We start from the raw sequence: 27,359 nt of genomic DNA on the forward strand, positions 1-27,359 counted from the left end.
CATATTTGTGTATTTCTGGTGTTTGTTTCACAATTTTGTCCGTCCGTGGTCAGTTTGGGAGTCCTTGATGATGTTGAAACAGTTTGAGAACCACCGCGCTAAACTAAATGATGGCGATCGGGCGATGACGTGATAATTGTGACAGGCCTAAGTTGTACCGAAATGAAACATCGCTGTAACAGTCATGCAGCATCAGCAGAGTACCGCGCTAAAACACCAGGACGCCACGGCAACAGGCCGAACTCCAGCTTGGGAGGAAACGCTACTTCACCAAGTCTCGTGTTTTTCGAGCTCGTGTTGGTGGACGACGACGACGGCGACGCTGCAGCCGTGAGGAAAAAACTTCAGACTTTTTTAGATTTGTATGTTTTCTTGTTTTTAAAAAGATGCATCAGTGCTGATCTGAGTTTTTTTCCTAAACTCGTCGAGTTTAAGCTTTTGACGTTAACGACAGTGTTCATCGAAGATCGATTTAAAAACAAAACAAAACAAATCATAAACTGCACAAACATCTAAAGGGAATACTCTGTCGATATAATTTCAAGTTTTAAACATTTAAAAAATGAAATGTACTGTGTTCATATTGATAAAAAGAAAAGCACGCACACACCAGACATGTCATATTTCACAACACCCAACTTACACAGCATTCAAATAGTAAACTACAGTACAAGCTATTGCAATATAGATAATATTGACATTGAACAGTTTGCCTATAGCGACGGCACTGAAGGAATATAACACAGTCTCTGCCCAAACAAACTAGCATAATCACTACAAATGAAATACAAGTTGTTGTTTTTTCTTTAGCTCAGTTTGCAAAGACTTGATTTGTCACCGTTGGCAAAGTCAAGACCTTCTCCTTCTTCTTTTTCTCCTTCTTCTTCTTTGTCTACACGTTGCTTTGATAACACGGGAACTCAGGCACTTTCCAAAAAATAGGACAAGGCTTGGATTGAACAGACCTCAAGTTGGCTAAGACAGAAACGACTGTAGCGCTGCATTCACGTCATATGGGAAAAAAACAACTCCTCTGTAACAAAAAAAAAAGAAAAAAAATACTGTTTCACTGTTGATAAGCCTTATTTTATTTTGAAATTCAGATCCGGGGGATGAGCTGAACCCAGATTAAAGTGATTTACTGCACGAGCTTCATTCAAGTTCAAGTTCAAGAGATCAGAAGAAATAAAACAAAAGAAAACTTTTGACTTTTTGTTGTTTTTTTTGGTGTAAAACGTTAAAATCATATGAATAAGTGCATCTGGGAGGCAACAACAACACTAAGGCAACTGAAGTCGTCAGGCGTCTCCGTCAAAACAAAACACGTCCGAGTCGTCGTCATCGTCCCCCCTTTTTCTTTTCTTTTTCTTTCTTTTGTAAAGCCGTGGATGTTCCCATATGACATGGCTGCAGAGTTAAAGTAAGACATGACGGGCGAGGAGGAGTAGAAGACGACGTGACTCATTCGATGGTGATGGAAACCAGCTCCTTGGCCTGGACGACGTGTTGCTGCTCTTCTTCAAACGCCTCAGGGGAACTCTCCCCCCCGCCGCCGCCGCCGCTGTTGTTGATGTCCATCTTGGTCTCCTCCGTCATGGCGGCCGTCTCGTCAGCAGCGTCCATCATCTTGAGGGGGTCCAGGGGCTCGGGGGAGAGGAAGCCGGACGAGGAGTTCTCGCAGTTCTGGGTCGAGGAGGAGACCTGGGAGATGACGGGCATCTGGACCGAGGAGGAGGAGGAGGAGGAGGAGGACGAGGCGGCGGCGGTGTTGGAGGCGTTGGTGGAGACGGGGTGGTGCTGGGGCTCCTCCAGCTCGTACTGGACGCCCAGCACCTCCTCCTCCTCCTGCACCTGGCTCAGGTAGTCGGGCACGAGGAAATCACTGCAAGGACCAAGAGAAGACGTTGAGTTGAGTTGAGTTGAGTTTCACCGACCGGGACGCTGAACGCCGTGACAACACGAGATCCTGAGATCAAACCAAACCACACGTCGGGTCTGAAACGCCCACGTCAGGATTTAAGGGATACGCCAACATTTTTTTTGTGTGTGTGTCTTGCCTCACTCCCGAGTCCATGACCAGCAGATAGACACCACCCTTTCGACTGTGCGTGCAGTAACAAGGGAGATAGAGCCGTATCGCCCGTAATTAGCTTAGCTCAAACACTGGAAGTGTATGGGTAGTGTTAGCCTGCCTCCTACCCGAGCTGAAATCAGAAGCTGATTTCATTTTAGCTCTAAACTCTGTAAATATATCACTTTATCGACTTTTCAAACATGTTTAGGCGAGAAAGTAGTCGTTTAGATCAGCAGTGTGTCGTTAATTTGTCTAAATACCAGCTGTTTACAATTTTGTTTGGACGAATTTGGCGCTACTCAAGCTAGCCGTTGTGACCAACACACTTCCGGTTACTTTCACAAAATAAAACACCCGTTGCCCTTTACATACAGAAAACCATGACGATAGAATTTGTGCTTTTACTTTGAAACAGGAAGCTAACCTACCCTCGATGTAGCTAGCTTGAACCAAAATAAACCGTCTTTGCTTGAACCCTCCGTTTTGACCGATCTCGTCCCGTTAGCGGCATTTGACCGCTCAAGATGCCTTACCGGAGAGTTTTGTCAGCTCTGAGACGAAGATCGGCCCGCCGGTTTCCGTTTAGAGTTGCTGAAGAGTTTCTCTGATGACTTTAGGTGGAGGCAGGCTAACACTACCTATACACTTCCAGTGTTTGAGCTAAGCTAATTACAGGCGATACGGCTCTATCTCCCTTGTTACTGCACGCACAGTCGAAAGGATGGTGTCTATCTGCTGGTCATGGACTCGGGAGTGAGGCAAGACACGAAAAAAAAAATGTCGGCGTATCCCTTTAAAGGGAATAATAATTATTATTATCTCAACGTTTGGCAAATAACACAGTGGTCCTGATAAACCTCCGTCACACTGGAGGAAAACAACTCCATAAGTCTGGAAGATCAAGAAAATCAATCTCAACACTGATGTTGATTGATTCAACTGTTCAACCTGGAAGAAGTGATCAGTTCATTCATCAATAAACAGACAATTCGATCAGTTAGATTGATTGTGAACATGACACAAAAATACCTCATCTTTATAGTTTTGTAAAATTTGAAAATGTATTTCTACATCACTTTGATCATGTGTCCAAGTGTGTTTTTTGGCCGTTTGATCCGAAATCAAGTTAAAAACTGTTGTTGATCAAACACTCTGATGCTAAAATTCAAGATTTGCATCTGAACGCAAATAAAAAAAGCGCTAAAATGTCAAATGAATCAATTCAATCTTTTCACTACGGAGGTGAAACTCAGACCAAAGAAAGAGTTTTTAATGTCAAAACATTTCAGTGTTGTTTAAAATTTCAATAGTGATTAAATTTCTAGCTGCTGATTGAACTCAGAATCATTTTGGCACTGATTTGCTTCCGTATAAAAAGTCAAACACACTCTGAACATCCAGGACATTGAGGTTAAATTCAGACCAAAGAAAAAGTCAAAGTACTTCAGTGTTGTTTAAATTTCAAAATGTGTTTCAGTCGATGATTCAAGTCAATTACTTTCGGCTCTAATTTGCCTCCATAAGTCGCCAATGTGTTTGAAACCAATACAGATTTAAAATATTTAGATTTTAAATTGGATTAATAGAGACTGGGCCCTCGAAAGTATAAACTTGGACTTCTGTATCAAAATAAAAGCGTTCGTCTGAAACTTTCTCATGTATTTTGGCACCGTTCTTACAACATTACACCAGTATTTTGTATTTATTTATTCATATTTTGGATATTTTATTACAGATTTGTGGATTTATATGTGTATTTGAATTGTTTCTCTTCTCTTCTGCACTAATGTGAAAGCTGCTGTGGCACAATCATTTCCCAGTATGTCTTGTCTCTATAGAAACAGAGGGATCAGATATCGTTATCCAGAATAAATAATTAATTAAAGGGATACGCCACTTTTTTTTTTTTCGTGTCTTGCCTCACTCCCGAGTTCATGACCAGCAGATAGACACCATCCTTTCGACTGTGCGTGCAGTAACAAGGGAGATAGAGCCGTATCGCCCGTAATTAGCTTAGCTCAAACGCTGGAAGTGTATGGGTAGTGTTAGCCTGCCTCCACCTAAAGTCATCAGAGAAACTCTTCAGCAACTCTAAACGGAAACCGGCGGGCCGATCTTCGTCTCAGAGCTGACAAAACTCTCCGGTAAGGCATCTTGAGCGGTCAAATGCCGCTAACGGGACGAGATCGGTCAAAACGGAGGGTTCAAGCAAAGACGGTTTATTTTGGTTCAAGCTAGCTACATCCAGGGTAGGTTAGCTTCCTATTTCAAAGTAAAAGCACAAATTCTATCGTCATGGTTTTCTGTATGTAAAGGGCAACGGGTGTTTTATTTTGTGAAAGTAACCGGAAGTGCGTCGGTCACAACGGCTAGCTTGAGTAGCGCCGAATTCATCTGAACAAAATTGTAAACAGCTGGTATTTAGACAAATTAACGACACACTGCTGATCTAAACGGCTACTTTCTCGCCTAAAAATGTTTGAAATGTCGATAAAGTGATATATTTACAGAGTTTAGAGCTAAAATGAAATCAGCTTCTGACTGCTGATTTCGGCTCGGGTAGGAGGCAGGCTAACACTACCCATACACTTCCAGTGTTTGAGCTAAGCTAATTACGGGCGATACGGCTCTATCTCCCTTGTTACTGCACGCACAGTCGAAAGGATGGTGTCTATCTGCTGGTCATGGACTCGGGAGTGAGGCAAGACACGGAGAAAAAAAATGTTGGCGTATCCCTTTAAGGTGGACTGAGACTGAGACAGGAACAAAAGCAGCAGGTTCACACACACACAGAGACAGAAACATCCAGTCGGTGTGGTGGTTATAACATATCTTTTTCTCTGTGCGGGACTGAAGGATGATGGGAGTCGAGAGGCCGAGTCGACTGCCAGAGAGTTTTTTCCATCCTGTCATGATCTCAGGCGTCGACCTGCTACTATAAAACCTTTGAGGAGTCAACGGCCCGTTTGAGTCCCGCTGACCTGTGAGGACTTGACTTGATTAAGAAGTGGAAAAGTCTGGGAAGTAAAAAACACACGTTGTCGACTCCATAAAGACACTGTGTTCAGACTTTCACGAGGCTTTGATAAAAAAAAAAAACACACAGCCCACTCTCTCCTGTGTTTGCTGAAGGAAAATCCATTCATATAGAAACAAACACAGACGACTGAGCCACCGACCGGAGATTTTTTTTTTTAACTTTACGGGGCCAAAACATTTGAGAACACAAGTTTTCAAGATGAAAACTGTAAAACGAGTGATTTTAAACAACACTGAAGTCCTTGATGATGTCGTGTGTGTGTGTGTGTGTGTGTGTGTGTGTGTGTGTGTGTGTGTGTGTGTGTGTGTGTGTTTTCAGTCCAGAAAACTGAACTTCCCACTTCCCCCACTTCGTCCTCACGTCTCATGAACGAGCTGCAGGTGTTTAACTTATTGTCTTTATTGTATTTATGTATTTATTTATTCATTTATGTACCAGCTGCTCCCATGGTCGGAGTTAAAGGAACAGTTCGACATCTTGATGAGCTCAGAGTCAGAGTCGATTGATGAACGTCACATCTGAACGGTTCTGTGCACAGGAAACAGACCAATTAACAACCCTGTGACGTAAAAAGTTTATTTAATAGTTTTAATTCTGAACCTGTTTTCTTTTTTATCCATCTTCAGGTTTGACCTGTAGCTTCTGCTCGTTTCTTTAATCTTTATTCATGTTTAGTTTTTCCTACATTTACTGTTTTATACAAATCACAACAACTTCCTCACATGTGAAAATCAACTTGACAATAAACCAGATTGTGTGTTTGTTGACGTTTCTGAAGCGTTTTTGCTGCTTTACATGTGTTTTATTCTGAAATGTTGATTTCTTTTCTTTATAAATTCATTTTTTTCAACAGAAAACATCAATAAAAGTCAACTTGCCGCTGCTACAGTGGTTAAATATTTCATAAATCATCTTCACATTCAGTCTGGACACTGACAACTAAAGTGGAAGGTGTTGGTTTTATGCAGATGCTGCTGCTTTAACGCAAATACGACATCATTGGTGATTTTTGTGAGATGTTCCTATGTGCACTGTACTGTATGTGTGCACCAGAGTTATTATAGTTTCAACATTTTCATTGTTTCGTTAGTTTTTATTTTTATTTCATTTTTCAGTTTGCTTTTTTATTTCTGTTGAGTTTCATTAACTGATTAAGCAGTTTATGTCTTAGTTTTTTTAGGAGGGAAGTCTTGATTTGTAGAAGTTTCTCTGTGATTTGTGTTTCCCTTTTAGTTTCATCCCCCAAATGTTTCGACACATTTACTTTTATCCACCTGAGGGGTCGTACTGGAAACAGTCCTATGTCTTCCTGCAACTTTTCAGTTTAGTTTGAGTCAGATTTTTATTTAGTTTTCGTTATATACACATACATATATACACATTTTAGTTAACCACACTAACCGTGGTGTACACTACTCTAAAATAGTGCACTCACTGAATAAATATTGAATTTCTTCTGATGTACAAGAACCTTTTAACAACACAATAATCAGTGAGTGCACTGCTGCACATCCAGTGTGTTGCCAGCTTTGAGATCATGAGATAACAAGTTCAATCTGGTTTGTTTAGTTTATAAACTGCAGCGTTAAAAGAGCAATTCATCAGGATGAGGAACTGATCATTATCAAAATATAGAAAAAATAGAAAATGAAAGTTTGTTTGGATTAAACAAGTGAGATTAATGTTCGAATTCTGAGTTTAAAGAATTTAACTTTTTGATTTTTCACCGTTCAGATCTGAGTCTCATCGATCCTCTGACACCAGGGAGGAAAACCCAACGAGCACCTCAACCTCCCCCTCTCTCTCGCTCTGTCTTTCTGTGTCTGAATGTTCCTTTAAAGGGATAGTTCAACTTTTTTTTTTCCTGTCTTGCCTCACTCCCGAGTCCATGACAAGCAGATAGACACCATCCTTTCGACTGTGCGTGCAGTAACAAGGGAGATACGGGCAGAGCTGGCGCACCGCTAATTAGCTTAGCTCAAACACTGGAAGTGTATAGGTAGTGTTAGCCTGCCTCCACCTAAAGTCATCAGAGAAACTCTTCAGCAACTCTAAACGGAAACCGGCAGGCCGATCTTCGTCTCAGAGCTGACAAAACTCTCCGGTAAGGCATCTTGAGCGGTCAAATGCCGGTAACGGGACAAGATCGGTCAAAACGGAGGGTTTAAGCAAAGACGGTTTATTTTGGTTCAAGCTAGCTATCGAGGGTAGGTTAGCTTCCTATTTCAAAGTAAAAGCACAAATTCTATCGTCATGGTTTTCTGTATGTAAAGGGCAACGGGTGTTTTATTTTGTGAAAGTAACTGGAAGTGCGTTGGTCACAACAGCTAGCTTGAGTAGCGCCAAATTCGTTTGAACAAAATTGTAAACAGCTGGTATTTAGACAAATTAACGACACACTGCTGATCTAAACGGCTACTTTCTCGCCTCAACATGTTTGAAATGTCGATTAAGTGATATATTTACAGAGTTTAGAGCTAAAATGCTGCTGATTTCGGCTCAGGTAGGAGGCAGGCTAACACCTATACTCTTCCAGTGTTTGAGCTAAGCTAATTAGCGGTGCGCCAGCTCTGTACGTATCTCCCTTGTTACTGCACGCACAGTCGAAAGGATGGTGTCTATCTGCTTGTCATGGACTCGGGAGTGAGGCAAGACATGAAAAAAAAAATGGTGGCGTATCCCTTTAACTGAGAGACGTTCAAAGTTTCCCCAGTGAAAACAAAAACAAATGCATCAATCAGGTAAAACCTTCATCACAGACAGAAACCTGCACAAGGAACAAATGATCGTCAGGTGTCAGCATCTAAAGCTCATGTAGCTCATGTTCTGATCCAGGTGAGATCTGAGTAAGTAAATGATGGTGGTGGGTTGTGGGGGGGTTGTGGGGTGGTGGGGGGGGGTTGGGGTGTATCAGCGCCCCCGGACTTCCTCACCTGCTCTGGAAGTAGTTTGCTAGTTCGGATGCCTCATGGTTCAGACTCCTCAGGTGTACAATTAAATTGCCAGAGTTGGTGAACATGGCGCCGCACGTTTTGCACTCGTAAATCCGCGGCTTGCGGATTATGTGTCGGGAGACCCTCATGTGGTGCTTATATTCACCGAAGGACGTGAATGTGGCGCTACAAATCTGGCACCGGAAACAGCGTTTACCTTCGTGCTTCAGCCGATGCATCTTTAGGGAGTAGGCCCGTGTGAACTTTTTCCCACAGCGGTCACACTGGAAAGGCTTAATGCCTGAGGAGAGGAGGGGGAAGAGGGGGGGAGAGGGGGAGGAGGGGGGAGAGGGAGAAAACCAGAGCTCAGACACATCTGTACATCAACATCACAACAGTGTCCATGGGAAGTGAGACTGTTTTCCTAATCAGGATTTCCACGAAATGCCCAGAACAAAAAGTTTCATCCGTTCATCTCTAAGTCGTTTCCAAGGTGTTGGAGAGCGAAGACGCCCACAGTCAGTGAAGTAAACATTACATTTGTCCACACATATTTACATTTCTGTGTATATAATATATTTTGGCAGCTTTATCTGTGTTTTATTCTTCAATGCCATTCATCTATGTTTTCTCACTTATTTCTTTAAAATGCCTTTTAACTCTGACTCTCAGGGGACTCTGCACAAAATGTTCTATTGTACCCAGCTCGTCTGTGCACAAAATAGCTTATAGTATAAACTTGTGTTTTTGCATGTAGTCACTCACCTCAGATAGCCGAACTCTGAAACATCCTGGAAAGACATTACTATCCGATCGCAGAGCGCCTGCTCTCCCCACCACAGAAAAAATAAAACATATAAAGATATTCTAGACATTACCACTGCACTGCTCCACCGTTTATTTTTGTAAAGAAATCATCACAACAAGGAAAAAGTGTTAGTTTCTGTGGTGGGGAGAGCAGGTGCTCTGCGATCGGATAGTAATGTCTTTCCAGGATGTTTCAGAGTTTGGCTATCTGAGGTGATTGATTACATGCAAAAACACAAAGTTTATACTGTTTATACTGTACACTACGGTATATGAGTTCAGTGGTGTCTCCTAAGGATTCCAGTTATGTACCATAGATATTTGATTGTTGTTTGTTGTTGAGTGTTTGTTGTGGTTGGGGTCAAAAATGACCGGAATTCTCCATTAAGGACTCACGTGTCTCATATTTTCTCTATTTAAGGTCACTTTCACACTAGCCTCGTTTGGTCCGGACTTTAGGACTTTTCAGTTTGGTCCGAACCAAAATTTCAGGTGTGAACACTCCCCCGGACCACGGTCCAGACTTTTGTCGGACCAAACAAGCAGACCATGGTCCCCCAAAAAAGTCAGGACTTGGTCCGGTTCGAAGTGAACCATGGTCCAGTTCGCTTCAGGTGAGAACGTAATCGGACTTTTAATAGGACCAAATACAGGAAGCAAACCAAAACAGCAGTGATTCCCATAATAAATTATGTCAACCACGAATAGATTTTTCGGCTTTTGGCTCGACCAACGCAATATCATTTCATTCATTCATTTCCGCATAGCGCTCTTCCTCCGTTATTGCCGTTCACACACACACAGAGAGAGAGAGAGAGAGAGAGAGAGAGAGAGAGAGAGAGAGAGAGAGACAGAGAGAGAGAGAGAGCATGCAGGACAGCAGGGCGCGGTGAAAGACTGCCACAGTCTCCTTGCAAAGGAGAACTGTCAAAGCTGCTGCTCCCCAAAATATGACAGAAAGTGATTTTCCCTCACAAATTTTCTGACCAATAGCTGAACGACCTGTAGACCACGTGTCATTTGTTTACAAAAAAAGTGCGTGTGTGAACACAGACCGGACCAAAACTTAATTGCAACAATGTATCATTTCTTCCCTCTGGTCCGGACCGTGGTCCGGACTTTCAGGTGTGAAAGCGACCTAAATAAGCTACATTCAGATTTAAAATTAAAGATTCAGCTTTGATCATTCAGGACACAAATAAAAAAAACAGTAAAGTTTCAATTGAATCTATTCAAACTTTTAAATATTCAGGGTAGAAAAAAAAACAGTCTTCTCATTTAAATCAAATCATTTTGTCATCAATTTACTTCCATATGTTTCCAATGTGTTTTAACACAGGTAAACCAGGTGACTCAAATATTACATATCTGAAAGACGCTCATGTGTTGACAGTTTCCGTGTGGGATAATTTTAGTTTTCTGAACAAACAACTAAATATAAAACTGAACTCTTGATTTGATCAGAAATCATGTGTGCGACTGGAACAGACGCTTCTTTTCGGCCTCTCCTTCAGGACGGAGCAGCACAGGTTGAATATATTTCAGAGGTTTTCCACAGTGTTGCATCAGCTGCTCAACAGTCGTGACGAACACATCACACTGACTCACACTTCACTTTGTTTACACGTGGTAATCTGGTCTTCCCCTAAAAGAACAACGTCCTGCGAAGTGAACTCACTGAGGAAAAGAAGAAGAGTAGCTGCTTCTCCGGTACAGTGGTGGGTTTATTTATAGTTTACCCTCAATTCATTCAACGTGTTGAGGCAGCCAATAATTTGTTTTAACGTCACAATCACCAGGAACTCACTTAAATGGATAGTTCAACATTTTGGCAAATTGGCCCATTGCCATAATCCCTATAGTCATAGCAGTAGGTTTGTTACCTTTAATTGACCCTTTGTCAAGGCCCCGCCCCCCACGGTTACTGTTGCTAGGTTGGACAAACCATGGTCACGGAAGGGTTAACTCCCATTGGAAACCATTGAAAATTAGGCAGATTTAAATTGCTTGTAAAGAAAATTTTAATTAACTTATGCATCAGAAAAATAGTGTCCATGATAGAGGACAGACGTGGCTCAATAGCGATTGAACGGGCATTACCTGACTTTTCCGAAAAATGGGGAAAAATCATTGTTTTGGTCACTCACTAGCTAGTAGCTAACGACGCTAGCTAGCGTTAGCTACAAGCTAACGCCTAATCTCCGCCGATCTCCCGTTTTTCCTCGTAAAACTTCACAAAGTTCAAAAGACATTAGCAGCGGTAATGTTACGTTTGCTAGATAATTTTGAAGGTATTAGATCCTCTCTGTCTATGAACACGACCAGAGAGTGGACTGGAGAATGAATGAGCTTAGCACTTCAGTACAGCCAGGGAAAAACAGGCTCACTTCTCATGAGGACTGCACACAACAACAACAACAAACAAAACTTTGCAGTTAACCCCTGACCTATGCCTAGAGCTCCCCCTAGTGGACCACCCCCAAACCCTATTATTAAGCTCAACTAACAGAAGGTTAAAGTAATACAGTATGTTATACAGTACACATGGGCCAAGTAGCCTATGTTTATTGATGTCTTAGGTTTGGGGAATGGGATAAAAATGACTCCAGGAATACGTTACAGATATCGTGAGTTGCTATTGCAGGAACCCCAGGCACATTTTAACCATATTGAAAAATTATTAAGTAGTTTTTGCCAAAAAAAATTGCTGTCTACCTATCTCGTTTCATAGGGTTTCATTCCAGGGTTGTCCAACCTTAGAATGTTGTGCAACATGTGACATGGGGAGAAGCGCTCTGATTGGTGGATCAGCAGACCAATCAGAAGGCCAACAAAGGGTCAATTGTCGGTGCAAGCTATTTTTAGAACGGCGGAGCAGAGCCGCGAGCTGCTCAGAGCTACGCTACGGAGGCTCATGGGATTTCTTGGTTTCCCTCATCAAACTCATCAAATACACAATCCAACAACTCCACAACGCTCTGGTGGACAAGTTGTGACCTGCACATTCACCACGCTATGAGATAATAACACAACGTTACCAGACAGAGTTGTTTTAGAGGGAAATTCAGAGACTGCTTGATGAAAAACTGTCCCTGAAGGCAACGTTTTGCATGAATTTCCCTCTAAAACAACTCTGTCTGGTAACGTTGTGTTATTATCTCATAGCGTGGTGAATGTGCAGCTCACAACTTGTCCACCAGAGCGTTGTGGAGTTGTTGGATTGTGTATTTGATGAGTTTGATGAGGGAAACCATGAAATCCCATGAGCCTCCGTAGTGTAGCTCTGAGCAGCTCACGGCTCTGCTCCGCCGTTCTAAAAACAGCTTGCACCGACAATTAAAGGTAACAAACCTACTGCTATGACTATAGGGGATTATGACAATGGGCCAATTTGCCAAAACGTTGAACTATCCCTTTAACGTTTTCTGTGAAATTACAAAACTCTGTGCAACAATATCTCAACACATTTCTTTTGTTTTTTGTGTGAAATTGCATTTTATTCAAATTATTCACTATGTATATACATCTTTATGTTTGGCTGATTTGTTATTTTTCTAATGTATTAATTGTTATCACTTGTTTCACGTCTTCAACCTCATTCTCCTGCAGTAAAAAGTGAATTTCCTTTTGTGGGAACAGTAAAGATTTGTCTCATCTTATCTTATCTTATCCATTTTCTCCTCTACTACACTACAGCAGACTTTTATTGTGAAATTCTCAGACCTGTCCTCCTCCTGCAGCTCTGTGTTGAGCAGATTTCATGGTTCATGTTTTTTTCTGCTGACACTGCTGCACTTCAAACTCTTGTCCTGAACCGGCCTTTTGCAAAAAAAAAAAAAAAAAACAGGTCCGACTCTCTCACCAGGTCGTAGAAAATGATTTAAAACTTCCTCAGACTGCAGCAGTTTTAGTTTTTAGTCTGCGGACGTCACAGACGAGCCAGAATTTACCTGCTGCCCGGTCGTGTTTCTATCTGAAGGGTTTTTTTTCTCCCCTTTTCCAGCTGGTTACACTTGATTTATCCTCAGTGTAATTAACACTGGACATTAAAGTGTTTTGATGTGACTCAGTCTGAGTGACGAACACTGTGTTTGTTTTGTCTGTTGATTCAATTTGAAGACAGATTTTTATTTTTTTTTGTTTTTCGACCACAGGCTAAAAAGAGAGTTAGAGAGTTTTATAAACTTTAAATATGTCTATAAACTGTAATCTAGACTTGTTTACAGGTTATAAAAATAATATTTCATCTTGATCTTTTTCCACAGGAACAAAAATAAACCACAACAACGATCAGAGCTACAACATCTAAACTTCTCTGTGACCTGAGCAGGTTTCAGATTTTATACTTTTTCTATTCCAGACTTCAAACTCTATTTACGGCACTTTTCTCTCTTTAAACAACCTCGCTTAATAGCGTCTGATGTAACTAAACATAGATTAAATCCAACAGTATTGGATCATATGAGCGAACAGGGCCAACATGGTAATTTGGACAATTTCTACATGATCTAAAAATAAACGAGGACAGAACATCCAAAACATCTTACAACAGGGCAACGCTTCCAAACTTTCCTCTCAATGTCCTAATATGTAAGATACACCGACTATAAATGGTTTCACCCACGAGAACTGGTTTTTCTCTTTTCCCTTTATTCCTTTTTTTTTAATACTGACTTCATGTTTTTACCCTGATACCAACATAAAACTCAAAACTCTTTTAACTATTTCTTACTGTGATGCACTTTATGTGGAGACGCTGCTGAGTTTGAACATAAAAAATGTGTTTAGAGGAGTTGGGCCGAGCTAAAAAAGAGTAAAAGTTGTTTCAGAGTCGGTTGTGAAAGCTGCAGAAAATCTGATAAACTCCCCGAGTGATTACAAAGTGAGTCGATTGCAGAAATATCCGAGGGTGTGGAGTTCCAGCGAAGTGAGCTCACCACACGTCATCTGTCTGAGGCCACGGACTCACGGCTACGATAGCCGCCGCTAGCACACCAGAGTCTCCAAGTAACAGTAGCACCACAGCAAATCTAGCTGTAAAGCGGCTTAAAGGGATAGTTCAACTTGTTTGGCAAATCCTCCTCCCCCCATAATCCCTATAGTCATAGCAGTATAGGTTCATTACCTTTAATTATCGGTGCATGTTGTTTTGAGATCGGCGGGGCAGAGACGTGAGCTGCTCAGTAAACACAATGGAGGTGAACGGTACAGGTCCCCTGTCCCTCATCAAACTCATCAAATAGACCGAATCACCTTGTTGTTTACATTCTACTTCCGGGTAGAAAACCAGCACGTAATTTGAATGAGATCAATAGTAACGAACGAGAGTTTAGCTATATATCATATTTTTCACGCCCTATCACCGTTTAGACAAATCTGAAATGATTGAAGAAACATTACTATTTCTGTGTGTGTGTTTTGTGTTGCTATGTGTTGTATTTATTCAGTTTGGGGGAATCACAGTGTCTAGAAAGCACCAGTGGCTCAGCTGACAGGGACAGCTAACGGCGGTAGCTAAGCTAACAGCAGTAGCTAAGCTAACACCAGGACGTCAGCTGTTAAAACCCTCCCGTTGTCGGACACGACATGAAACTACTCCAGTTAGCTCAGTCATGTTGGAACTCAGATATCCGCTTGAGAAAATATTTTTTCATGGACCGTTTATTGAGTCACTGAGTTATTAAAGTTAAACAGGTAGCTAACCGTTAGCCTAGCTAATCTATGATAACCATGACTAATTACAAATATGTGCACACATAAATAGTAATGTTTGTCCAATCATTGGTTTTATAGACTTTACAAACATCAGATTAGTCTAAACGGCGATATAGTGACATGAAAAATTAGATATACAGCGAAACTCTCGTCTGTCACTATTGTTCTCATGCTGGTTTTCTACCCAGAAGTAGTTGTAAACAACAAGGAGATTCAGTCTATACACAATCCAACAACTCCACAACGCTCTGGTGGACAAGTTGTGACCTGCACATTCACCACGCTATGAAATAATCATGTAACATTACGACACATGAAGCAAATACCGCCCAGCAGTCGTGTCTGGAATGTAGTTCCGGCTGCATTTCCCTCTAAAACAACTCTGTCTGGTAACGTTGTGTTATTATCTCATAGCTTGGTGAATGTGCAGGTCACAACTTGTCCACCAGAGCGTTGTGGAGTTGTTGGATTGTGTATTTGATGAGTTTGATATGAGGGACCATTGTGTTCACCGAGCAACTCACGTCTCTGCCCCGCCGATCTCAAAACAGCTTGCACCGACAATTAAAGGCAACAAACCTACTGCTATGAATATAAGGATTATGGCGATGGGAGAATTTGCCAAAAATGTTGAACTATCCCTTTAAGTGTCTCAGTGTTTCACCTACCGGAGTGTATGAGCATGTGCTGCTTCAGGTTTTGAATGCGTGTGAATCGGACTCCGCAGGTGGGACACTGAAAGGGCCGGTCAGGGCCGTTGGTACCGGGTCGGGCCGACGGGCTGATGTAGAGGTGGTACGGGTACTGGATACCTTCCAGCCTGAAACACACAGACAGGAAGTGGTTATCAGCCTCATACGTGCTGTTCTCATTAAAAGGGATAGTTCAACATTTTTGGCAAATTGGCCCATTGCCATAATCCCTATAGTCATAGCAGTAAGTTCGTTACCTTTAATTGAGTCGTGAGCTACGCTACGGAGGCTCAAGGGATTTCTTGGTTTCCCTCATCAAACTCATCAAATACACAATCCAACAACTCCACAACGCTCTGGTGGACAAGTTGTGACCTGCACATTCACCACGCTATGAGATAATAACACAACGTTACCACACAGAGTTGTTTTAGAGGGAAATACAGAGACTGCTTGATGAAAAACTGTCCCTGAAGGCAACGTGCATCAGCGGTTTTGCATGTATTTCCCTCTAAAACAACTCTGTCTGGTAACGTTGTGTTATTATCTCATAGCGTGGTGAATGTGCAGGTCACAACTTGTCCACCAGAGCGTTGCGGAGTTGTTGGATTGTGTATTTGATGAGTTTGATGAGGTGAAACCAAGAAATCCCATCAGCCCCCGTAGCGTAGCTCTGAGCAGCTCACGGCTCTGCTCCGCCGTTCTAAAAACAGCTTGCACCGACAATTAAAGGTAACAAACCTACTGCTATGACTATAGGTATTATGGCAATGGGCCAATTTGCCAAAATGTTGAACTATCCCTTTAAAATATATCCATACCAGTCTTATTCACGTCATAGTTGTGGTAATTTAAAGACACCAGCTGTTTCTAGACCGACATGTCAGTGACGTGTGTCTGGTCGTTTAATGTCTATCATTTATACATTTCCAGTTAAAGGGCTCGTTAACCTCTTCATACTTACGTGCATCATGTCTTTGCCATTTATATTTATTACCTATACAGGTGTGGCCCAGACACCCACCGCACTGACAAGCTCTGGGTATATTCACTATATATTCACTCTGCTGCCTGCGACTTGCCTCGCTGCAAGTTGTAACAAATCGTTGATACCTTTCATCGTCTTCTGCGTGTCCTCCAGCGTTAGAGGTGCCCTGCATTGACGGCAAACCCTCAGACACTCCCTCATCCATCGACCCTGAGAGGAAGAGAGGGAGAAACTACAATTACTGCCTTCACCGAGACCAGCTTACAGAGGTTAGAGTGAATTTACAAAAGGTTGGAGACTAGTTTATAAACAGTTGGTTCACAGAGGTTTGAGCTGGTTTAAAAGGGTTAAAGACAAGCTTTCATGGGTTAGAGAATGGTTTGTATAGATTAGAGACTAGTTTTCAACGGTTAAAGATAGTTCAAGGGTTAGAGACTCAATTACTAAAGTTACAGATGTTTTACAAGTGTTAGAGTTTGTTTACAAAAGGTTACAGACTATCTTACATGATCTAGAGAATGGTTTGCATAGTTTATAGACTAGTTTAAAATGGTCAGAGACTAGTTTCCAAAGGTCTGAGGCTAGTTTTCATGCATAGGAGATTGTTAACAAAAGTTAGAGAATAGTTTGCATAGGGTAGGGACTAGTTTATAGAGGTTAGATACAAGTTTTACAATTATTATAAACTGTTTACAAAGGTTAGAAAACATTCACATAGTATAGGAACTACTTTACAAAGGTTACAGACCAGTATACAATGGTTAGGGAACAGTCTTCATAGAGAAGAAACTAGTTTATAAAGGTCAGGGACCAGTTCTATTCCTGTTTTTCTAGAGTCATGTAAAATATGAATCTTTTGTGTGAAATCTTGTCATAATTTGTTTTTGTTTTTTTTGAGAACTAGCCGAAGTGTTCTGGACCTCGGCCTCTGAACTTGAACCTTAATCCAGCACATCCTAATCAATAAGGTCAATAAGGTTCATAAGAAATTCCCTTTCAAGCTCTAACAGAGATAGACAAAGAAGGTGAAACAAAACCTTTAATGAGGTCCTTGATCTTTGACCGTTGGCCTCCTAAAACTTTGTGGAGATCTTTAAGACTAATCCAGTGGTTCCCAACCTTTTTTTGGCTCGTGACCCCATTTTGACATCACAAATTTCTGGCAACCCCACAATACGTGTGATCACGGCCGTCAATCAAGATGCACCAGCTCAGATACTTTTATATGCTGCATTTTATTTGAACTCAATTTATATTCGAGAAAGGAGTTGTTTAAGTTTTCCAGGTAGCGTCTGTTAAAACTGTCACCACTGTGTAGTGTGAGGAAGGACGGAGGCACTGATGTTGCATTCAGGTGTAGTCAGGCAGACGGCCGTCGGCAAACCAACCGGATGTCATTTTACTCCACCAGAGAAAGACGGTAAAACAATACGACATCACCATGACAACATATTGTCACGCCTGTATTGTTTTGCCTCGTGCTGGCGGACCACTTGTTTACATAGACGCTTGTTTATCCTGTTACATGCAGCGTCTGTTGTCTGTCTGACATCTGCCCCATTTCACGTGAATGCAACATCAAGAATACGTTCCGATATGCAACCGCACCGCTAGATGGGGGGAATTCCTACATATTATACCATTAAAAAGAATAATAATTGGTTAAAAAAATATTTTTATCAGTAATTTTTTTATCAATCACTAGACATTTCAGGCGACCCCAATGTTGAAAAACACCGTACTAATCCCTTATTGAAGCCGCTGAACCATGTTTCTTTTTTTTCTCACACTAACACCAATAAAAACCCTGACGGCGGTTGAGGCCGGCTGTGCGTCTCACAAAGCGACTCGATGTAAACTGGGTCAGTCTCCAGTAGGGCTGACCCAAAAAAATCGAAGCTTCGAAGCTTCGTTCGTTGCCATGGTAATCGATCATGAAGTCTGTGATCGATTGTTTTTTTTTTCTTCCTTTTTTCCGTTTTGACACCGGTTCTCATCGGCAGTTGTTACATTACAATGAATAGGCTACGTGGCATCCTGGAAACCTGCCTGATTTTGGAGATATGCAGTGTTTGTTTGCCATTACTTTCATTATTTCCGCTACGATCGCGCACCCCCCCGGCCATCAAAGCTTCGAATAAAATCGATTTTATGTCCGCGAAGCTTCGATTACCAAAATATGATAATCGGGTCAGCCCTAGTCTCCAGATACAGTATCACCGGGCCGACTGAGGGGAAACACCACCCACCTATAGACGACGACTGTGGACTGATGAGCAGCTCCTCCTGGACCTGCTCGCTGCCCGGCACCGTCTGCTGGTCGCTCAGCGAGCTCTGCGAGGCGCTGACCGGCTGGGACGACGCCTCCTGCGCCTCCTCGTCGCTGAGCCGCTCCACCTTCACCCGCACGTCCTCCTCCTCCGCCGCCGCCGGCGACGACGACACCGCCTTGGAGCTCTCGCACGTCAGGAAGTCGCTGAGCCGCCGGCCGACCACCACCTGCTCCGAGGCCGCGGCCGCCGCGCCGCCCTGCTCCAGACAGCGAGGGCTCTCCGGCAGCTTGGACTTGTCCGAGTGGAACCGGCGGTCGATGCCGAACGGGAACGTCCAGGGGAAGGCGAGCGAGGACTCGACGACGGGCTGCGCCGCGCCGTCGGAGAAGGACGAGGGGGACGGGTTGGGGATCTGCGGCGAGGTGGTGACGAGCTGCATCTGCGCGGTGCACTTGAGCGGACTCTCGGGCGACGCCATCGTCACGAAGCTCTTGCGTTTCCGCCGGGACTCTCGGCAGACGGGGACGTTGCGCTCCATCACGCTGCAGTCCGACGACACGGGCGACACGCTGCCGTCCAGCGGCGTCAGGGCGCAGTTCGACGAGGCGCTCTCTTGCGCCGACTCGTGCGGCGGCTTGTCCCCCGCCGCCGCCGCCGCCGTCGTCATGTTGTTTCCGCCGCCGCCGCCGCTGCCCGGGCTCCACAGGATGCTGGACTTCATGAACTCCGAACACGTGCTGGCCACGGCGAACATCTGCATGTAGCTCGCCGCCGCCAGCACGTCGATGATGTTCTCGGTGCTGATGGAGAGCGTGGACGTGTAGGCGTACTCCAGCAGCGGGGCGAAGCCGCTGACCGTCACGTGGTGCAGGTCCAGCACGAACTTGTCCTCCTCGTCCGGCCGGCCGACCAGCTTGGAGCGGAAGAACTCGCTGCAGCAGGCGAGCACGACCTTGTGCGCCAGGAAGAGCTTGTCTTGGACGCGGATGGTGACGTCGCACAGGTGGCCCTCGCTGCGCAGGGCGTTGAGCTTCTCCAGCATCTCCTGGCTGTGGGAGGTGGAGCTGTGGGTGAAGGTCTTGACCCCCATGTTGGAGTCAGGGCCCGACTGTGTACAGGAAACACGTCCTGCAGCGAGAGAAAACCAAACGTAACACTTGAGTTTGTGGAGAAAATATAAAAACATAACTGCTGGTGAGACACTAACAGGCAAAAACGCTGTTTTTTTTTCATGCACTGATCAATTATGTTTGGCTATTTTTCTTCTTAACATGTATTCTTTCAGAGAAGTCAAGAGAAATGGTAGAAAATCCAGATTAAGGTTTTTATTTTACTTCATGTTGTCTCTTTTGTCTGTAAATTTCTCCTAAATTCACTAAAAATTACCATGCTACTGTGACATACTGTGCTGTTCCTGTTGTCTGAGCCATGTCATGTCAGGTATCATTGTAAAGCTCTCTCTCCTGAACAGTTATGTAGGCTCCAAAAATGGTAATTTCCTCCGTATCCACAACCAATCGTAAAAGTACGATTTACATTAACAATCTATGAAGTTTTACAGTACAAGTCTTTAAAGGCCGTTTTCTCAGAAAGAGTTTGTCCTCAGACTCTGAGCTAGAAATCTCCACTTCAGCAGCACTTACAGACACCAAACCTTCCAGTTTTATTCCTGTCTATATGCTGAAGGTTTTTACAGAGGGGGTTGTTGATATATCATTCACAGCCTGATTTATACAACATTTTATTCCTAAAAACATGGCAAAATTAGATTATTTTTTAGGGCTGGTGACAGTATTTTCTCATTTACAGAGTGATAAAAAGAGATATCCAAAATCCCCTCTGTAAAAACTTCTGACTCTAATATGTCAACAAAATAAAACAAGAAGTTTGAAAGTAGCTTTATCCATTGTTCAGATTTTGGTTCTGGAGATATATGCAAATTAGCGCATATTTAAGTAGATATTGCCTCATTTACATATTTAAACATCAAATTTGACAAAACTTGTAATACAAAAATATTTGTCTTAATGTGAGTGATAAACTTGGGAAGTTTCATGGTGATTTCTGTTATTTAATTTTTTTACCCTATTCACCTGTAGTGACTCCCCTTAACAACGCTGCTTTGCACGTAGAAGAATATTAATGCATTGGAAATCAAAACGTCCACCCAAAGTGTTACAATTCATACAATTAGAGAAAATAAAACATACTCTCAGTGGGTCCAGGGACAAATTATTTTCTGTCTGGGATCCGGTGTTGATGCATTTAGGTGAAACTTAAAACTGTGCCCAGTGCCCACTTGAATTACCACTTAGCAGTCGTCTTGCATTTGTATTTGTGATTGAATCCACATGTCTTGTTTAGTGCACAGTTTCTGTGTTGGCAAGCTGAGGTATGTGCTCTTTTTGTTATATATTGATTTATTTATTTTATTTGTTAACTTTTATTTTATTCATTTACCAGGGCTCCAGACTAACTTTGTTCTAGGAGCACAGAAGTGGCCCCCTAACTTTACATTTTAGGAGCGCAAGCAGAAAATTTAGGGGCATAAATCGACTTGCAAAGCAAATATTTACATTTCCTGACACCTGTAATGACAGATACCAGATTCTTTGAGTTGCCTCCTCCATGTTTCACCAGTGTTAAAAAAACAAACTAAAAAAAAACAGCTAATTTACTGGTTGCACATGTGCAAAAAATGTACTTGCGCTGTCTCAAAGTTTAGGGTCAGTCTGGAGCCCTGTTTACTTTTATTTCTGGTGTTCTTGGAGGATCATTGGATCATTGATGCTCAATAAAAAAGAATATGGAAAAAACAAAACAAAACTTGAGTTTGTGAAAGCTGAACCGTCTGAACCGAATCTCAGCGAGGGTTAAAGATCCGTGTCTGGTGAAGAGAAGAAGTGTCAAATACTTTGCAGCATTAGTTTACACAGCGAAGCCAAAGTGTCTGATGATCGTCTAACTAACACCTCATCAGAAAGAAAGAAAGAAAGAAAGAAACCTCTGGGTTCAGAGGCAAAAAAAAAAAAAAAAAGAGACGTCACATGGTGCAAAACACAAACTCCACCACAGTGGAAAGAAGAAGAGAAAAAAAAGTCGGTGGGCGTAGGTACGGAGAAATACTACGGTGCTCTCTGAGCTCGGAGGGGAAGGAAAGGTAAGAGGGTGGAGGAGGGGAGGAGGAGGTGAGGGAGGGGGGAGGAGGGGGGGGCATGGAGGACAAAATGCCAAGTTATGTAACGACAATCAAAGCAGATGCGCAGCGATGCGAGCCAGACCCATGTGGAGGCCAGTGCACTACAGGATGCTCAGCAGCTGTCTGAGAGACATGTGGATTCTTTGAGGCATGAGATTTTCCATCAAACAAAAGCTCAAGTGAAGGGGCTCTCGCAGGGAGAGCGCTCACACACACACACACACACACACACACACACACACACACAGACCAAAAGGAAAATACTCTTGGGCTATGTTGGCCCAGTGAAGGCAGAGTGAATTATAGACCTGGGCTGCTGCTGCTGTGGTGCAACAAGAGAGTTCCTCGTCTGAAGCAGCAAAACAGCGGCCGACGCTCAGACGAGTCCACCGAGGGGGTTTTCATTCGGCCACACTGTCTCCTGAAGAAGAGTTATTCACCCCCACGCACGTGTAATCTCTCTAAGTCAAGTTCCTTCACAGTACATGAACTTTACAGAGGAAGGTGAGGTGACGCTCAGAAGAATCAAAGAATCAAAGATGTCACATTTAAAGTTCAACAAAACTTTGTCGACGTGCAACATGAATCACAGACAACTCTTCTGTGGAAAAAAAAAGTAAAAGTGAAAATCAACCTGTCGATTCATTGATCTCTGACCAGTTTGCACCAATTTGCAATAATCCGATTACATAATCGTAAATGTTAATATCAACTTTTGGGAGGTTAGATTATGATATTTATGTTTGGAAGAGGATAACTGAAACATAACAGTTTCATTTAAAGGGATAGTTCAACATTTTGGCAAATTGACCCATTGCCATAATCCCTATAGTCATAGCAGTAGGTTCGTTACCTTTAATTGTCGGTGCAAGCTATTTTTAGAACGGCGGAGCAGAGCCGCAAGCTGCTCAGAGCTTGGTTTCTCTCATCAAACTCTTCAAATACACAATCCAACAACTCCAAAACGCTCTGGTGGACAAGTTGTGACCTGCACATTCACCACGCTATGAGATAATAACACAACGTTACCAGACAGAGTTGTTTTAGAGGTAAATTCATGCAAAACCGCTGATGCACGTTGCCTTCAGGGACAGTTTTTCATCAAGCAGTCTCTGCATTTGCCTCTAAAACAACTCTGTCTGGTAACGTTGTGTTATTATCTCATAGCGTGGTGAATGTGCAGGTCACAACTTGTCCACCAGAGCGTTTTGGAGTTGTTGGATTGTGTATTTGATGAGTTTGATGAGGGAAACCAAGAAATCCCATGAGCCTCCGTAGCGTAGCTCTGAGCAGCTCACGGCTCTGCTCCGCCGTTCTAAAAATAGCTTGCACCAACAAATAAAGGTAACAAACCTACTGCTATGACTATAGGGATTATGGCAATGGGTCAATTTGCCAAAATGTTGAACCATCCCTTTAAGTATTTTTTGATTTTACATCTTGTTGACAAACCCATGGTCAAATTAAAAGACCATTTTACATCTTAAAAGTCCTTGTGGAGGATCAAACGTATAAGAGAAACACATATATATGCGACCGCAGAGAGAAATCTGAAACGGTTTCCCTGGTTGCAGTTCCTCAGATGTGAGGATGTGCTGACTGTTTCACTTTCACTTCACCGCGCTCCGAGCCGAGCTCTTTGCTTTGTCAGACAAAATAAGGCATCCGAAGGCATCGCCGTGCCGTTTTCACACGCTCGTAGATCAACTGATTAATCAACGCTTATGTAACTAAGAGACAGCAACAACAGCGTCATAAAAAAAATGAAATAATTTTATTTTTTTTTTAAAGCACCATAAAAATATTTATGACGGCGGTAGAACAGAACAGGAGCAGGATTAGTGGGTTAAACATCTGTCTTTCTTTGGCCTTATCTCTGGTTTTTCCCCCTGTATCACGGAGCTGGCTCGCCGTTTTAGCCGAGGTGGATCGCCATGGTAACGTATCGTGCAGCTGCAGGGATGACAGAACCTGTCAGCATCCTCCTGACTGCGGACCAATCGGATCGCCAGAAGGGCCGAGTAACACTTCCTACAGTGTCAGACAGACAAAGAGGTCACAACAGGGACAGTTGTTTTCATATTAATAATAAAATAATTTCATTTTTTATTCGATCTTATAAAGATTATTAGATTCCTGACACTTTATATCCCGGACCGTGATGATTTCTTATGTGTTTTAAACACTTCATATTATATTATGGTCTGTTTATTGAGGCTGGACGTCGCCCTGTGCTCAACAGGTGAACCACACTGCGGCTTCCTTCTGTAGAAAAACTGTGTAAAGTGCACAAAAAAAAATTTCCCGGTTATAAATCTGTGGACGACGGAGGATTTATTTTCCTTGGCCGGTGCGAAACAACTAAAAACACGATACTTTTAGACTCTTTTGGTTAAAAAACAGTCAAGCAAGATTATAAAAAAAGACCTGCACCACTAAGAAGGGCGTCATCGATGGGCTTTTTTTTTTTTTTTTTCAAAAATAAACGCTACAGCTGCACACGGACTGTCAGCAGATGCTTAAATTAAGTACACCACATTCACTTTAATGGTCGCTTTGAGCACAGACAGGTCAGGAACCGAAAGTCTGCTCACTAATTCATCTCCAGTGTTTGTGCTGAGCAGACGTCAGCCAGAACATCTGCACACAGCTGGCTAGTTTAGCGTTATCTAGCGAGCAGGGGAACTGAACGGGCTGAATGAAGCCTGAAACGAGTCCCTCAGCTTCACGGCTCCATTATCACCAGGCTGTGGATGTGATCTCTGGAGTCAGCTGACCTGCAGGCGATCTGTAAACACGCTGACTTCACCGTCGGCTACGCCTCCTCACGGCCGCCAACACAAACTGAGTTCAGCTTCAGGTCCGACAAAGCTAGGATCCATTAAAGGGATACCACACCAACATTTTTTTTCGTGTCTTGCCTCACTCCCGAGTCCATGACCAGCAGATAGACACCATCCTTTCGACTGTGCGTGCAGCAACAAGGGAGATAGAGCCGTATCGCCCGTAATTAGCTTAGCTCAAACGCTGGAAGTGTATGGGTAGTGTTAGCCTGCCTCCACCTAAAGTCATCAGAGAAACTCTTCAGCAACTCTAAACGGAAACCGGCGGGCCGATCTTGGTCTCAGAGCTGACAAAACTCTCCGGTAAGGCATCTTGAGCGGTCAAATGCCGCTAACGGGACGAGACCGGTCAAAACGGAGGGTTCAAGCAAAGACGGTTTATTTTGGTTCAAGCTAGCTACATCGAGGGTAGGTTAGCTTCCTATTTCAAAGTAAAAGCACAAATTCTATCCTCATGGTTTTCTATATGTAAAGGGCAACGGGTGTTTTATTTTGTGAAAGTAACCGGAAGTGCGTTGGTCACAACGGCTAGCTTGAGTAGCGCCGAATTTGTCCGAACAAAATTGTAAACAGCTGGTATTTAGACAAGTTAATGACACACTGCCTAAAAATGTTTGAAATGTCTATAAAGTGATATATTTACAGAGTTTAGCGCTAAAATGAGATCAGCTTCTGACTGCTGATTTCGGCTCGGGTAAGAGGCAGGCTAACACTACCTATACACTTCCAGCGTTTGAGCTAAGCTAATTACGGGCGATACGGCTCTATCTCCCTTGTTACTGCACGCACAGTCGAAAGGATGGTGTCTATCTGCTGGTCATGGACTCGGGAGTGAGGCAAGACACGAAAAAAAAAAGTTGGTGTATCCCTTTAACTCTGCTTAGGAGTGTGTTTCTGCAACAGCGGGAGTAGTTGCTAATTATTAAAATAAGATTAAAGCTGGGAAATGTTACACAAATATAAAAATATTTGGTCAAATGTGAGCATTTTCTGGTAAACAAACTTGGGTTTATCAGACTGGAAATATTTGACACTGGGTAGATTGTTTTTCTAATAAACTACACAAAATTGTGTTGTTATTCAAAGCGGTGATGATGTTGAGGATATGGAAGACAACAATATCATTATTTAGAATGCATAATTTGTCATTGTCCATTTGTAATTAGGGAACAACTGTCCATCAATCTGCCTGGTACAAGTGTTTATAAGTCAGTTCAGAGAAATATTACAAAAAATATAAAAGTATTTGGTAAAAAATATGATCATTTTTTCTCTGGTTAACAAACTATTGATTAACTGGGGTTTATCAGACTGGAAATATGGGACATATTTGACAGTGTGTGGATTGTTTTTCTAATAAAAGACTCAAAATTGTGCTAAGGATATGGAAGAAAACAATAGTATTAATAAAAATGCAGATGTGATTGTCCTTTTGTAATTAGGGAACATCTGTGCATCCATCTGCCTGGTACAAGTGTTTATTGTTCATCATTTACTTTGTCTGTCTGGATGCTGTAGGTCTAGATCTGATTGGTTAATAGACAGGTGTCTCTTAAATTAAATTTAATTAAATTAACCTGCTCCGGTTACCACGGTGATCTGTTCAAACACTGAGTTAAAACCCACACACACACAAACACATCTGGATAATAAGCCGGTGGTTTCAGCTCTGTGGTGCAGCAAAGGGCCCTGGTACTTTCACTGTGTTTACATCACTCATCAGAGAAAAGTGGCCACAGACACAGACACACACACAGACACTTGGCGGGAAGAGACAACAGTCACAACAACAAAGTGTGTGTGTGTATGTGTGTGGATTAATGTGTGTGTGTGTGTGTGTGTAAAGGATAAACTATGTGAGTGTGTAACGGGTCGAACAGGTAACTAAATAATGTTTCCCTACAATCACAGTTTAGCTCTGGCTAACAGTGTCAAGTCAACAGGTCAAGTCAGCGCAGAGATGAAAAGCACTTCCGTTTCCAACTGTCAAAATAAAAGACTACACTAATTTTATCTTAATATTTCATTTAAAAGGGGATTTTTTTAATGGCCACATATTAAGATGTAGCTGATTTCATCATTTTGAGTATTATTCTTAATTAATATAAGACAATAACACTGATTATGTATTCCCATCACCTGACTTGACCTGTGTTGTTGTGTTGAAATTAGCTCCAGTCTCGTCCTGTATTATGTGTCTCGCTCTATTGGTTCATAAATACAACATTACGATAAATAACTTAATAGCATAAACCAGGGATCTTCAACATTTTTTAGGCGAAGGACCCCCAAACTGATGGAGATGGAGCAGGGACCCCCAACTATATACATTATGTATAAGTTTAAGTTGTGTTTTATATTACACTGGGCTGGGCCTAGTGCCATGTATAAATGTACCTTGTTATTGTGCATTCAACACTAACTTATTCAAATAATACACATGTGAAAGTACAGTGAGTAGGGTGGTCGTAGTTAACTGATACCAATGTCAATATCAACAATGTTTGTCAACAAATGTAATTGAACTGTATGCATGCAATTGACATTTTAATTTTAAACATGACTGTGGAAATTACAAAATAACATAATGGCATAAACGTTTACTGAATAACTGGGGGGGACAAAATGTATTTAAAAAGAAAAAAGTAGTTCAGTTTACCTCCTCCTTTATTTTGAAGCCGGTTGAGCCACATCCGGTTTGCCCGTGGGTAACCCCGTACACATCACCGACGACGCTAACCAACTGCCGTTAGCCGTTAGCCACCAAGCTAAGGCGAGCTAACGGAGCTGCTGCT

General features: G+C 42.5%; 1 protein-coding gene across 1 annotated transcript; it reads right to left on the reverse strand.

Annotated features, from left to right (window-relative positions):
• Positions 1-523: 523 nt before the first annotated feature.
• Positions 524-27,359, reverse strand: zbtb44 (zinc finger and BTB domain containing 44). Its single transcript, XM_085794815.1, has 6 exons — positions 27,224-27,359; positions 18,499-19,650; positions 16,375-16,459; positions 15,238-15,389; positions 8,048-8,348; positions 524-1,882 (listed from the first exon to the last, which is right to left on the reverse strand). Exons 1-6 carry the CDS (start codon positions 27,255-27,257, stop codon positions 1,462-1,464), a joined length of 2,145 nt encoding a protein of 714 aa, XP_085650941.1. The 5' UTR covers positions 27,258-27,359; the 3' UTR covers positions 524-1,461.

The sequence above is a fragment of the Trachurus japonicus genome, chromosome 13 (genome assembly GCF_045865225.1).
Source record: "Trachurus japonicus isolate A0001 chromosome 13, Traja_1.0".
NCBI lineage: Eukaryota > Metazoa > Chordata > Actinopteri > Carangiformes > Carangidae > Trachurus > Trachurus japonicus.